This window comes from Cricetulus griseus, chromosome 8, assembly GCF_003668045.3.
Source record: "Cricetulus griseus strain 17A/GY chromosome 8, alternate assembly CriGri-PICRH-1.0, whole genome shotgun sequence".
In the NCBI taxonomy this organism is placed as follows: Eukaryota; Metazoa; Chordata; class Mammalia; order Rodentia; family Cricetidae; genus Cricetulus; species Cricetulus griseus.
In genome coordinates this window covers 12,372,192-12,387,542 of record NC_048601.1, presented here as the reverse complement: position 1 = coordinate 12,387,542, position 15,351 = coordinate 12,372,192, and the positions used below count along the sequence as shown (strand labels likewise).

The following is a 15,351-nucleotide window of genomic DNA, read 5'->3' as shown; positions in this document are numbered from 1 at the left end:
TCTCAGCTGATGAATTAGTACGGGTGCACACCTGAGGATGTTAGACAGAACCACTTACCCGAGTTGTACTTTGAAAAGATCTCTGCCCAGTCCTTACCACCCTCTGCCATCATGTTGGCCACACGGACTCTTTGCCAGGCCAGGAGAGTCTCGGGGACCACTAACTTCAGCAGAGTTCTGTTATATACATTGTTGGTGGTCTGTAGCAGGACCAGGCCACTGCTAAGGATGTAGAAGTCATCCAGAGACTCCAAGAACCCTAGGGGAATGAAAAGCACCCAGGTCATCACATGGACACATAGTTCATGCAGCCACGTCAATATCCTATACACTGTGGGTCTGGCAAAGTAGCTGCTATGGTTTTCTTTTCTCTGTAGCGGCTGCTCCCAGCTCAGGCACACACCTAAGTGTGCCTAGTGGGCTTCTGTGTACACAGGGGTTTGTAGATCACACACCCTCTTAGATTCTCTTTCAGAAAAGTTTAGCAGGTGTGTGTGTGTGTGTGTGTGCGCGCGCATGCACATATGGATGCTAGGGAATAGGTGGTATGTGTTTAATAGGTTAGGTATGTAAACAGCAGACAGGACTAGATCTCTATTTGGCAGGACTTTGAGGAATTTGTAATTAGGGAAGGAAACAGTAGGCTACATTGCTAGGCAGTTAAGAATATAGACATCTTCCTTTTTTTTTTTTTCTAATCTGTGCTTTACAAATTTTACTTGAGACTTTTAAACATGGATGCATCTACATGAATTAATATGAACATGGCCTTGAAAGGGGGCTTTGACACCCTGGTTCACTGAGTTTTTAAGTGCTGGAGACTATGTGGGATTGTGCTGAGGTCTGTGCTGGGGTGAATGTGGACAGGCAGCTGAGACACAGAGGGAGCATTGGGAGGGGCAGAGCACATCAGTGTCCGTCAGCACCGTGTTCCGTGTTCCGTAGAACAGAACACCGCCAGCACTGGCAGAGGCCAGCAGTTGGGAGTGTTAAGTGTTCCAGAGTTAAGCTAGGCTTTGGAACGTTTCTCCAGGTGAGGTTAAGGCTCCTAGGGAAGATGTCAGAGGGAGCGCTCTTGCCCTCCACCACGTGAGAACACAGCAATGGGGCCAGCTATAGGAAAGGGATTTCAGCAGACAGCAGCTCTGCTGCTGCCCTCACCTTGACTTCCCAGTGTCTAGACCTACAGGAAACAAACTTGAGGAAATCACCCGTCTAAACTCTTCTGCGACGACAGAACAGATGACACGGGCTCAGGTGTCTACCGTTGTACAACATCCTCATTCTTTTTGGCATATCTGAGTATTATCTACACTTTTTGTTATCTAAACTGTTACACACTTAATATTTTGTTTTTATTATTTGCTTGTATTCAGTTTACCACTATTGTGTGTATATGTAATGTGTGTGGACACTTGTGTGATGGGGCACACGAATGGGGAGCAAAGAACAACTTTGTGCAGTTGGTTCTTGTCCTGGTTTTGTTTGTTTGGTTTGCTCAACTTGGCACAAACTTGGACATATCTGGGAAGGAATCTTATCTGAGAAAATGCCTCCATCAGATGGCCTATAGGCAAGTCTGTAGGGCATATTCTTGACTAATGATTGAAATGAGAGGGCCCAGGTAACCATGGGTGTTCCATATCTGGGCTCATGGTTCTGGTGTGTGTAAGAAAGCAAACTAAACAATCCAGCAAGCAGCATCCTCAATGGCCTCCACCCCAGTTCCTGACTCCAGGTTCCTGCCTTGAGTTCCTGCCTTGACTCCCTTCAGTGATGTCCTGTAGATTGTGAGCTGTCCTCCCCAAGATGCTTTTGCTCATGTTGTTTATTGTAGCAGCAGAAACCCTAGTCAACAGTTCTCTTTCCACCTTTATATGGGTTCCAAGGATTGAGTCTAGACTGTTAGGATTTCAAAGCAAGTACTTTTATTCATGGAACCATCTTGCTGGCTCTTAGTATTATAGTTTTGGGATATTTTAAATTTAGTCAGTCAGTGGTGGTGCACTTGGAAGCCTAGCACTTGGAAGGCATAGGCAGGCTGATCTCTGAGTTCAAGGGCAGCCTGGTCTACAGAGTTCCAGGACAGCCAAGACTACACAGAGAACCCTGTCTTGAAAAGCAAATATGTACACACACATACATATACATGCATATAGACACGTACATATATTTAATGTGTATTAATAGTCTGCCTGCATGTATGAATGTATATGTTATAGCACATATGTGCAGTGCCTGAGGAGGCCAGAAGAAGGGTATCAGAGCCCCAGAACCTGAAGTTACAGATAGTTGTGAGCTGCCATGTGGGTGTTGGTAACCAAATCCAGGGCTTCTGCAAGAGCAGCAAGTGCTCTTAACCACTCAACCTTCTCTGGTTGAGAACCCTTGTCTTGGTTTGTTAACTAAAAGGTAAAAGTGTATATATCTACAGGGTACGTCTGATACATAAATAAATGTACACATTGTGAGTGGCTACCCCAAACCCTTAACGTATATGTTACTTAATATTTTTCTTTATACTAACTTCCCTTTCACACCAAAAATATAATAGCCTTTTTCATATACATTACTATCTAAAGAAACAGGAATTTCCATTTTCATTTTCTCTCTCCTAAAACATTCAAATAAATGTCTTCCTTCTTATGTACAAAAAGAACTTACATGGAACACCTAAAACCACGCCATCAGACTGATGTGTGTCATTGTGCAACCACTAGGATCCTGGAATGGGCTAGGTAAGGTGGGGGTACAAAACAGGGCCTACATCAAGACACAGTCTTGGAAGCATGGCCAGGTGTGGTGGTCTTGTCTACAGCCTAGGGCTTCAGAGGTGGAGAAAAGTGGGTCAGGTGTTCAAGGTCATCCTCAGCTACACAACAAGTTCAAGGCCAACTTGAGCCACATGAAACTCTTGTCTACCTCAAAACCCAGAACAAACTGCCTCCGGAGCAGAGACTGCATTTCAGTTGCGTGCAGAGCTCCCACCAAACCTGGCAATGGCTCTTTCACCTCTGACAGCCTGCGAGTGCGTGATGTCATCAGGCTCTCACGACCTAAGTCTGATTTCCAGAGTTTTGCAGTAAGAGTGTTAAATGGTAAGAGAGTGTCTAACGGACTTAACGAGCTTTTCCACAGGGTGGATCAGCTTACACAAGAAGACTCAGAAGCAAGAGTGAGCTATGTGCTCCAGTCTATACAGGCTTGATGGCACCCTCCAATGCAATTCCTGGGAAGACACAAGCTGTAGGACAGAAGGCGGGTCATTTATTGGTTTCCTTTACAGAGCTCAAACTGTACAACCCTGCCTGGCCTCCATGAGCAACCTGTGAGAGGAAGACTCCTGTGGTTGAAGTAGTGCTCTGACACAGTAGCCTTGCTAATTCTTCCTTGTTGTAGCTGCCTCTCTAGACACTAGAGGGCAGCATTCTTGTGTGACTGACTGCTTGGGGGCTGTCCTGTTAAGGCTGTACCAGAAGATAGAAAAATGCAGGTTGCCCAGAGTTCTGGAGCAGCAAATACAAAACAACAAATTGGTTTGCAAAAACTACGTGGGGCAGGTGACTCTATATTGCACAGTTTAAATGTCGGGGGCCATGGCAAGAGTAACCTTGGACCTGTAAGAGACTTGGGTAGAAGCTGCCAGTATAACACATTATAATTAAAAGAATAGCTGCCTTCAATCCTTTCTTCCCGGATATATAACATCTGGGTTCATGAAGTAGCTTATAGAAGGAAAGATACATTTCATGGTCAGGTTACCTAGCAACCCTTCCCCCCTTTCTAACCCACTATCTAACACCTGCACCCTGCAACCTTGGTAACCTCCTGCACCCTCAAGGACTCACGCACTGGGAATATTCCTCAGCCTGGTTATCAGGCAAGTAGCCTCAAACGACCTCTCCCTGCCTGCCAAGCTCCCCTCTTGGCACCCCTATATAAGGTCCCTGTGAGAAATAAAAATTAGCAGCTTGATAAGAAACCTGTCTTGCTGTCGTTCTTTGTTCCCCCCACCCTTCTGTTCTAGGTTCTTTGGTGACTGCAGCACACTGGGGTGTGAGCTCAATGATACCCCAAAGGATGGGGCATTTAAAGACATCAAGTAAGACTCAAAGAGGGTCCCAATTCCCAACACACGGCCCTAAAGGGAAGCATTGTCTGTCATCTCTGTTCTGCCATCCCTCATTAGCAGCCCTGGAAGGCAAATTAGGAGCAGTTAGGGAAGTAGTCTATAAATGTCGACTCTCAGATAACATCTCATGGTAACTTTCTTGCTGAGATTAAGAAATAAAAGGGAGTTTCCTCAATAAATAAAGCATACTTTAAGAGATTCAGCAGGAACAGGCACTTGCCACCAAGTCCATTCCTGGTGCCCACATGGTGGAAGAAGAGAGCCCACTCCTGAAAGTTGTCTTCTGCTTCCACATGCATGTTATGGCATGTACACACACTCACACACATACACACTCACACTCTCACAACACACACTCACACTCACACAGACACTCACACACACTCACATAGACACACGTGCACACACACACACAACACTCTCACACTCAGACACACACACACTCACACTCACACACATACACACTCACATTCTCACAACACACACTCACACACAGACACACACACACTCTCACACACACTCACACGCTCACACACACACACACTCTCACAACACACACTCACACTCACACTCACACAAACACAGGCACACACACACTCTCACACAGACACAGGCACACACACTCTCACACACACTCACACACTCACACACATACACATTCACACAACACACACTCACACAGACACACACACATTCACACAGACACAGGTACACACACACTTTCACACACACACACACTCACACACATACACATTCACACAACACACACTCACACAGACACACACACACACTTACACAGACACAGGCACACACACACTCTCACACACACTCACACACTCACACACATACACATTCACACAACACACACTCACACAGGACACACACACACACTCTCACACATGCGTGTGTGCGCACACACACGCACTCACACTGGCGAGTGCATGCTTTGGCACTCATGCACATACAATAAATAAATAAATGTAAAAATGTTAACACAAGACTTATAAAGATGATGTTGTGATTCCCGTTTCAATCCCAGAACTCAGAAACCCCAGGCAGGAGGACTGAGAGGACAAGACTCAGAGAGTCCCAGAGAGTCTCCCAAGGCTGGAGAGTTGGCTCACTGGCTGCTCTTCACAAGCATCAGAGTTTGGTTCCTAACACCCAAACTGAATGGCTCATAACTACCTGTGACTCCAGCTCCTGGAGGGCCAGATCCTGTCTTGCAGACTGCTGGAGCATCTGCCCTCACAGGTTCACACACCCACACACAGACATGCACATGGATACATAATTAAAGATGAAACTAGAATTTAAAAATAGTAACCATTACCCCTAGATGTCATTAAAAACCTATTACCCAGAACAACCCCAAGAGATTTCCCTAATTATCTCACTAAACATCCTGCATGATCAAGTGTTCCAGAGCCCAGAGGTGTCGTACCAGCCCACAGCTACCCAAGGGCGTAAAGAACAGACATGCCCCCACTTCCTCTGGATCTCACTTTCTGGGGTGTCTGTAGTACTGTGGTCTAAAATTACTAACTGGAAAATTTGAGCTTAACGTGGAGATTCCTGTAACCCTTGGAGGCTGAGGCAGGGACAGCACAAGTTTGAGGCCAGAAAGGTTAAAGAGAGTTTCTAGGCTACAGGGTGAGACCCTGTCTCAAAAAAGAAAAAAAAGAAATAAGTATTTCACAGCTTTTCTACAGTCATTTTCTATTTTGGTAAATGCTAATCTCTTACATTGATAATGCACAACAAGAATATATCGTAGTTATATTTGAGGCGTTTGATAGGAAAAGACAGAGTAGTGCAGCTTCCTGGCAGCCACCAAGGATTTGGGAATGAACCCTAGCAGACTGACCGCTGTGCAGTTCAGACCCCGTACACACTCCGCTGTGGCTAACCAGGTATGCTGTGTTTCATGCTCCCCTCTCTGTATTTGGCATTGTGACTTTACACTGTCCCCATCAGGTGGTATTAGTGATTTCTCTCTTAAAACTGGGCTGAATTTACAATTAGTTCTAAGCAGAGAACTCGGGAGACTCCCATTCAGTTCTGCTTAGTCCCGTGGCCTGGAGATGCCTGGAAAAAGAGCCTGAGTTTGTTCACATGCACACGTTGCTATGATGTGGGTCAGAGGTCAACTTCAGAGTGTCATTTCTCAGATACCGTATTCCCTCCATCTCGATTTTTTTTTTTTTTTTTGAGATGGGTCTTACTGTGTAGCCCTAGCTAGCCTGGAGCTTGCTATGTAGACCAGGCTGGCCCCAAACTCAGAGATCCACCTGCTTCTGCTTCCCCACAGTAGGACTAAGGGTGTACACCACCACACCCAGCTTCTTAAAAGGTTTTAAGTTACATTCGTTTGTTTAATAGTGTGTGTGCACGCACATGTGCACACCGCGGCATGCGTGTGGAGGTGGTTTCTCTCCTTCTACCACGTGGTTCCCAGGGATTGAATTTGGGTCAGCCACCCTGGCAGCTAGCACCCATACCCGCTAAGCTCTCTTGCAGGCCCCACTTTGTGCTTTTGAGTAAAGTGCTCCTCTATGACCTGGAGCTTGCCAAGTAAGCTGGGTGGGCCAGTGAACCCCAGTCATTCACCAGTCCCTGGCTCCCCAGCTCTGGGATTTCACGAGCTCACCACTAAGCCCAACATTTTTGACATGAGTCCTGGGAATCGAACTAACGTCTTCATGCTTGTGTGGCAAGCATTCTACCCACTGTGCCATCTCGGCAGACCCATTATTTATTTACTTTTGTCTTTTCTTTCTGTCCCACAGCATACAAACTCAACAAGAGAGGGAATTTGGTCTTATTGACTCCCACCTCTTCAATTTGGCATCTCAGAAACATACAGAAAGTGCTCGATGATTAATTGTAAAGTTAACTGAAAAAGAAATTGATAGTGAATAATGTTTATGCATCCAGGGCACAGGGGGCTCCTCACTGTGGAAGGGCAGAAGCCACCCTTTGATACACACACACACAGCACACATGCAACACACACAATCTCACACACAGCACACATGCAACACACACACACAACACACATGCAACACACACAATCACACACACAGCACACATGCAACACACACAATCACACACACACAGCACACATGCAACACACATACAATCACAGACACACAACACACAGAACCACAGAACCACACACACACCACACCACATAATCACACACACAACACACACACACACACACACACACAACACACAGAACCACACATACACACACACCACATAATCACACACACAACACACATCATCTCTCTCACACGCACAGGAGATAAACTTCTTGAGTCTAGTAAACAGCAAGTCAGGAATCATCGCAGACAGACTTGAACACAGTTCTTTCGTAGCCACACGCACCTGATGGGCACAGATATGTAGTCATGGGAAAGAAAACAATGATTATGTACACACACAACAACACGACAACATTAGAAACAAGAAGAGTGACTCACGGGGAGCTGTTTAGACAGGGTGGAGCTGGGGGAGCCATTGAGATCATCAGGAAGAGGACGGAAAATACAGGGGGATTCTGGGAGGCCTGGAGGGAGGGTGCTCTCTGAGCAGGCAGGGAGGTTGACGAAGACAGGTGTGACCACAGAAGACATCCTGTCCTGGGAGGGTGCCAAAGAGGGTAAACCACACACGAAAGGGACTCTAAGAAAACTGGCATTAAGTGCTACAAAATCTGCTTGTAACCCTTTGCAACCAGTGAGTGTCGTGCTTTGACCCTTCCTTCTTCCTGTCTCTACTTCAAACCTTTCAGAGCAGAGGGCAGGGACTTCGGCCTGTGTGAGCTTGTGAGCCGTTTGTATAGATTTTACTTTTACAACAGAGTCTCCGAGATCAAAGAGGTAACACTAAATTAGTGAAAGTAATTATGGTGTCTTAAGATGTTCACAGCATGCATTTATTAAACAGACAACTTTATAACCTAGGAAAGAAACCACATTATGGACCTTGAAGACTGACTAAAATCTCCCGGGGCTTGGAGCCTCGGCTTTCATTTTTATGTGTATCCATTGCAAAGTTTGTGCTTTGGGACCACACAGGCAGCTGGTGTCAAAGGATGGGCTTTGGTCCTGGCATGTTAGCATCACCCAGGAGCTATTCTAAACACCCTTGCCTTGGAATAAGAAAGAAACCTTTTTGGGCCAGCCGGAAGGCTCAGTGGGTAAAAGAGCTACACAAGCCTAGTGACCCAGGTTTGATCCCTGGATCCATGTGAAGGTGGACAGAGAGAACTGATCGCTCCCACCATGTTGTCCTCTGACCTCACACAGTCACTGTGGCACTTGGCGAAAAGGTATTCCCTTGGGTGACACTGCGTGTGGACTTTCAGCACACCCCCCCAAATTTTTAGGGGCAATTACATTTAAGGGGTTTGTAGACATGTGTTTCTGGGTGGAGACAGGATTCCCCAGACACAATGCCCTGTAAGAGCACATGCACAATTTGTGACTCAGAATGTTCCAGAAAGCCTCCATTATAGGTAATTAAGCTTGAAGCCTAGGTTTCATGAGGATCATCATTACTGGATTCAATTAGAGACACTTTGAATAGGTTCCAGCTTTTGTCCTCAAGCAAGTGCTCCTCAAACCTGCAGGCTTAGTTCCTGGTTCCCTTCCTGGTAGCCATTCTCCTTTAATATGAATCATCGATTTCAGGAGAGAGGCATGGGTGTTTTACTGTGTTTTAACCCAGGACTCAACTGTGTCGATGTGTGACTTTGATCTCTCCATGTGACCCATTTAACTTCTCTCAACCTGTTTCTGTCTTTGATGAATTGAATAAAATACCCTTGGTCAGTGTTTTGGGTTTTGGTAGAAACGAAAAGATAATCTGTATGAGACAAATGTTTATCAATCTGCCAGACACAGGCACACAGTAGGGAATTTGAAAAAGAAATTTTTTTGTGTTTGTTTTCCTTTTTACTCAGGATGAACAAGCTGTAAAGCAATTAATTCAAACTTTGAGCGTGGTCTAATTCTCACAGTGCGTGATGGTTCCCATCCATGCCACTGTTTCCTTTCTTATTTCCTGTTTCCTTTCTCTCCCTCCCTCCCCTGCCCCCCAGATGAAGTCTTACTATGTAGCTCTGGCTGTACTGGAACTTACTTTGTAGATCAGGCAGGCCTCAAATCACAGAGACTGGCCTGCTTTGGCCTCCTGGGTGCTGGAATTAGAGGCGTGTGCCTCTATGCTATTTGGCATCAGAATCACTATGAAGCTTCTGGAAAATGGCCAAATGTGGGCAGAAATGAATTCTTTCCCAGCACGGGGTAAGAATGAAGCCTCCTTCCCCAGTCTCTGGGAAGTAACAGCGAGACATACCATCTGAGGCAAGTGCTTTAACCCCAGCACTCTAGAGTGAGGCCAGCCTGGTCTACATAGCAAGTGTCAGGCCAGCCAGGGCTACGTAATGAAACCCTGCCTCAAAGACAAAATTTAAAAAAAATCACAGTCTACAGTGTTTTGTTTGCTTTTGGTTTTGTGAGATAGTCTCACTATGTACCCCAGGCTGGTCTCAAACTCAATCCTCTCTGCAGCCACCTGAATGCAGGGTACAGCGGTGGCCCTGAACTGTCCACAAATACTTTCACACTCTTTTGCTTCGAAAGTTTGGTCTTAATTTTCTGCCTTTTAGTAGAAGTTGGCTGCAGTCCCTCAGTTCTAATAAATAGAATGCAGCAGAAGTGGTGGTGTGTGACTTCTGAGCTAGGTCACAATAGGCAGACTAACTCGTTCTCCTGTGTCTCTTGATTTAGTGGAAACCAAGCACCCTGTCATGGAGGCACTTAGTCACTCCTGAGGAGAGCCTGGAGTGGAGAGGAAGGAGTGCCAGCCACCCCACCAGCCCCGTGAGTACCCTTGGGAACCCCCAAGCTTTGGTTAAGCCACCAGCACTCCCAGCCCCCCAGCCCCTCTGTCTTTTGCCTTCTAGTCGAAGCCCAGACACAGGTTCCTCACTGTACCTATCTGAGCTGCCGGTCCAGAGAAGCCCTGAGATGCTGAGTGACTAGTACTGCCTTAAGCTGTGTTAGTGCTAGTACTGGGTTAGGACTCTTTGTTATGTAGCAGTGACTTACTAATACACACACACAAACATGTGATGAACAACTGGAAAAAGGAATAAAAAAAATCATTTTGATTACAGTAGCACCAAAACTTATTGGAGAATAAATTTAATTAAGATATATGCCAAGTTTCTATATGGTTTAGAGTCCCTTGAGGGTCTAGTAAGACTGGGGTCTTACTGTTGTGTTTGGGGGACAGTAGCACTTTCCTTGGGAAGGACTGAGGGCTGTTCTACACTCCCTCCTCCTCCCTGCTCCTGGCCTGAGATGCAATGGCTTTGACAAAGCTCTGGCTTTGTAATTAACTCAGAACCAAGGCCTTGCCGACACTGTGTTGTTTAACTCCCAAAGCTGCATGTTAAGTAAACCACACTCTTCATAAGCAAACTATCAGGCATTTCATTTTTCCCACCTACCTGTCTATCTGTCTGTCTGTTTTCTGAAACAGGGTTTCTCTACGTAGCCCTGGCTCTCCTGGAACTCACTCTGTAGACTAGGCTGGCCTTGAACTCAGAGAGATCCACCTGCCTCTGCCTCCCAAGTACTGGGATTAAAAAGGCGTGTGCCACCACTGCCCAGCATTTATATGTATTTTTTTCTGTTAATTTATTTTTAAGAGAGACAGAGGGAGAAAATCTCTCTATGTACTCCCAGCTGGCCTGGGCTCCACAGAGACCTGTGTAACCCGGCCTCTTGAGTGTTGGAGTTGAAAGTGTGTGTCACTGTGCCTTGCCAGCTATTTCATTATAGTGATGGAAAACTGACTAATGCTGTGTGTAAAACTACAAACCATCACCCATATATTTCAATGAATACACATGCTCAAGTCAAGGAGAAGGTCGGTTGCTATGAATCCAGTATTTACATCCACCTGGTTGATCTCGTTTTGTTTTGTTTTGTGACTGGGTCCCCTGTAGCCCAGGCTGCCTTGAACGCCTAAGCCTGTTGCTTCCAAATCCTGAGTGCTAAGACTAGGTAAACACCATCACACCCACCTTCAGATGGAATCTTTTAAAGTACTAACCCTTGAAGAATTAATTCCAGTAATTACTAGTCGTTTTATTTATTTGCTCTGATGGCCTGTAGTGGTTACCATTCAATGTCCTGAGAGAGTTGAAGGTACAGCAAGATGGGCCAGTCAGGTACTGCTGGCCTAAACACTAACCTTTGCTCTGGGCTGAAGACCCACCCCACCCATACATATACCTACTCGGCTTTGAAATGCCTCCCTTAAAATCATCTAAGCCTTCGTCACCCTGTGACTGACCAGGTAGATCATGACAGACATCATATCATATACCTGATTGGTGTCTAGTGTACAAACAACCTTTCTAGAAAATGCCAGGTCTCCTTCAGTTGACCATGACTGGCTGTGTGGTCAGAGAGGGACTCATATGGGCCCTTACTCCCTATCTCTTTGCCAGGGACCTTTTCTCTAGCTTACACACACCCCCCACCCACCCACCCACCCACACCCACACACACACACACACACACACACACATGCTCAGTGTGAGGAGCTCTAGAATGTGTGCCATTGCATGGTCATGGAGAGCAAACCCCCTCAGATAGCCGTGGGTCTACTCTTTGCAGCATACTCAAGTCCAAGCTGTCACATCAGTGTAACATGACTTGGAGCAACTTTTATCACAGAGGATGAGCCCAAAGCCTCAGACTTGCCAAGGCCACCTGTTGGCCTTGTTCTCAGGGCTGTACCATCTCCCTTCATCAGCTCTGGGGTGGGGCGTGGGCCATGTGACAGGAAAAGTACTCGCAGCTCCACCTCTAGCCCCCTGGCGCAGCTCACCCACAGGCTCTGTTTCGTGAGACAGGCAGTCACTCAGAGCAGCTGCTCTTACCCCCTCTGAGGCTGCTTCATACTGAGTAACTGTCTCCCGCTGAATACCATAAAGTTGTCTCTATAGGTGGTGATACTGCAAGAAAATACTTGTTCACAGTTTTGAAACCTCTAGAAGAGGCAGCCCTTGGACAACTTTATTCTAGAACAGTGGTTCTCAATCTGTGGGTCATGACCCCTTTGGGGAGGCTGAAGGACCCTTTCACAGGGGTCGCCTAAGACCATCCTGCCTATCTGATATTTCCATTATGATTCATAGAAGTAGCAAAGTTACAGTTAAGAAGTAGCCACGAAATAATTTTATGGTTGGGGTCACCACAGGTGAGGAACTGTGCCACGGATCTCAGAGTTAGGAAGGTTGAGAGCCACTGACCTAGCAGCTTCCTGTCCCTCACTAGAAATACTTTGAGAGACCTGGTCTATTCTGCCTAACAGGTGACAGGGGTATGGAAATAGAGCTTTCCACAAGGCCTCCCAGCCAAAGGCGCACAACCACCCTGACTCAGGGAGCTAATGGAGGCTCTCTGAACACAGACATGAGACTGGCTGTTATATGGACGGACACAGTGTGAAGGAATATGTTGCTGCTTCTACTCCCCTGTGATGGAACTACACCTGTTGTAAGTAGTTAACCTTTAAGGATTCCTGCCAGAGGACTGGAGAGATGGCTCAGTGGGTAAGGGTGCCTGCAGTCAAGCCAAACAACACGAGTTCAATCCCCAGAACACACATGGTAAAAAGAAAATTGAGTCTGACAAGCTGTCTTTTGTCAACACACACACACACACACACACACACACACACACACACGCACACACACACACACACACACACACACTCACACACACACACACACTCCCCACATCCCCCTACATACATATATCTCATATATAACACATACACACCACACTACACATATACTGCACACACAGACCACCACCCCACATACCACACACACACTACACACACACATCCCACACCACACACACATACATCACGACCATTGTAAAGCATTAGTTCGGTTCCGGCTACCTGGAGGGCTGCACTGGCTTTCCGTGTTTCACGTTAGCTCTCTAGCTTTCCTTGAGATGGTGGACTAGATGTTTTGAAGTGAAGCTCTGTGAATGTCACTCCCACCTGTCATCTTAAGGGTGCTGCGCTGACCTCTCTTCTTCCTGGCCTCATGAACACGTCCTCTTGCCTGTGTAACGTGTGTTATTTGCAGCATTGTCGTGCTGACTTCTCCCCAGTGCATGGCTAACTTAGCTTGTCTTTTGTGTCTCAATTTCAATTTCATTTTATTAAAAAAATATTTAAGGGGCTGGAGAGATGTCCCAGTGGTTCAGACCAATTGTTGCTTTTGTAGAAGACCCACATTTCAATTCCTGTCACCCATATGATGGCTCACAACCATCTGTAAGTCCAGTTCCAGGGTATCTGACACCCTCTTCTGGCTCCCGAGGGCACCAGACACATAGGTGGTATGTAGATATGCAGGGAAACACCTACATAAAACACCTACATAAAATTAAAATTGAAAAAAAAGATTTACTTTATTTTCCACCTTGTGGGTCCTGGGGTTGGAGCTCAGGTCATGAGGTTTGGTAGCGAGTACCTCTGCCGAACCAACTGCTTGTCCCTCTCATTGCTTTTTAATTTTAATTTCATCTTTGTGTCACCTGAATGCACATTTTGTGGTATTAAACATTGTGCCTTTCTTGCTCTCCATCATAAATACTTCTTTAGATTTATTTTATTGTTCTATGCGTATATGCCCACAAGGGCAGAAGAGGACATTGGATTCCCTGGGATGGGCATTACAGACGTTGTGAGCCACCATGTGAGTGCTGGCGATCAAACTCAGGTCCTTTGCAAGAACAGCAAGTGCTAACCACTGAGCCATCTCTCCAGCTTGTTATCATAAATATTTTGCCAAAAATGTAATAATAACCATTAAATAAAATACAAACAATTTAAAAGAAAACCAATGATAACTAAATACACTCTCATGTGTCCACCTTTTGCAAAGTGGCATTATGTTAGGCCCGCTTTGTTGTTGTTGTCGAGAAAAACTGAAGCTCATAGCATTACAGCAGTAGGGTGGGAGCGCTGAGCACAGTTTAAGAGGCATTCAAGCCTAGAAACTTAAAGGAAAATGATTACTAAGAGTTGTTTGAGGCTGGGTTTCACTGTGAACAGAGGTGTCCTCCAACTGTCTTCTGTCACCACACACACACACACACACACACACACACACACACACACACACTCACACACACCACACACACACACACACACATACACACACACACACACACACACACACACACACACACACACACACACCACACACACACACACACACATACATACACACACACACACACACACACACACACACACACACACACACTCACACTCACACACACACACACTCACACACTCACACACACACTCACACACACACATACACACACACACACACTCACACACACACATACACACACACACTCACACACACACATACACACACACACACACTCACACACACACATACACACACACACTCACACACACACACACACACTCACACACACACATACACACACACACACACACACACACACATACACACACACACTCACACACACACTTCTGCCTCATTTTCCCACATACCAGGATTACAGGAGAGAACTACACACTAGAGACTACAACCCTGCAGTTTCTCATAGTGATCTTTTCTCCTTCCCTTCTCTTCCCCTCTTTCCATCTCTTTCTTTCCTTTCCCTCTCCCACCTTCCTCCCCATCTTGAGTTTCACTATACAGCCAGGCTGGCCTTAAACTCACAGCAATCCTCCTGCCTCAGCTTTTCCAGTGCTGAGATTATATACAAGTTACCATATCTAGCTCCATGACAATCATCGCAACAGTCCCTTCAACCCCAGGTCAGGAGCGTAGAGCATCCTTGAAATTAACCTATAAAATGTCCAATATGGCTGAATATGCAGAAGGAGGGGCCTAGATCATTCCAGTCATTGTCATTTCCATACATATTGAAGTATTTGCTTCATGACTTGATATGTGTGTCTGACTCAGGAAGTTTTAAAATTTTATATTGCTTTTGTTTAACTTTAATATAAATACCAGAACTATTATCTTAGGTCATTTGCTTATGTCCTAATTAATTTCCGCCTTCTAGTTTTACTATGGCATAGTTGACAAATAAAACCTGTATATATTCAAGGCTTAA

At 45.8% G+C, this 15,351-nt stretch overlaps 1 protein-coding gene across 1 annotated transcript in view; it reads right to left on the bottom strand.

Moving 5' to 3' along the window:
- The window catches only part of Plbd1 (phospholipase B domain containing 1), a 46,766-nt gene that overhangs the window by 6,507 nt on the left and 24,908 nt on the right, over positions 1-15,351 (bottom strand). Inside the window, exon 7 of the mRNA XM_027429907.2 lies at positions 59-259. Coding sequence (XP_027285708.1) covers positions 59-259 — 201 coding nt within the window. The remainder of the gene's footprint in view (positions 1-58; positions 260-15,351) is intronic.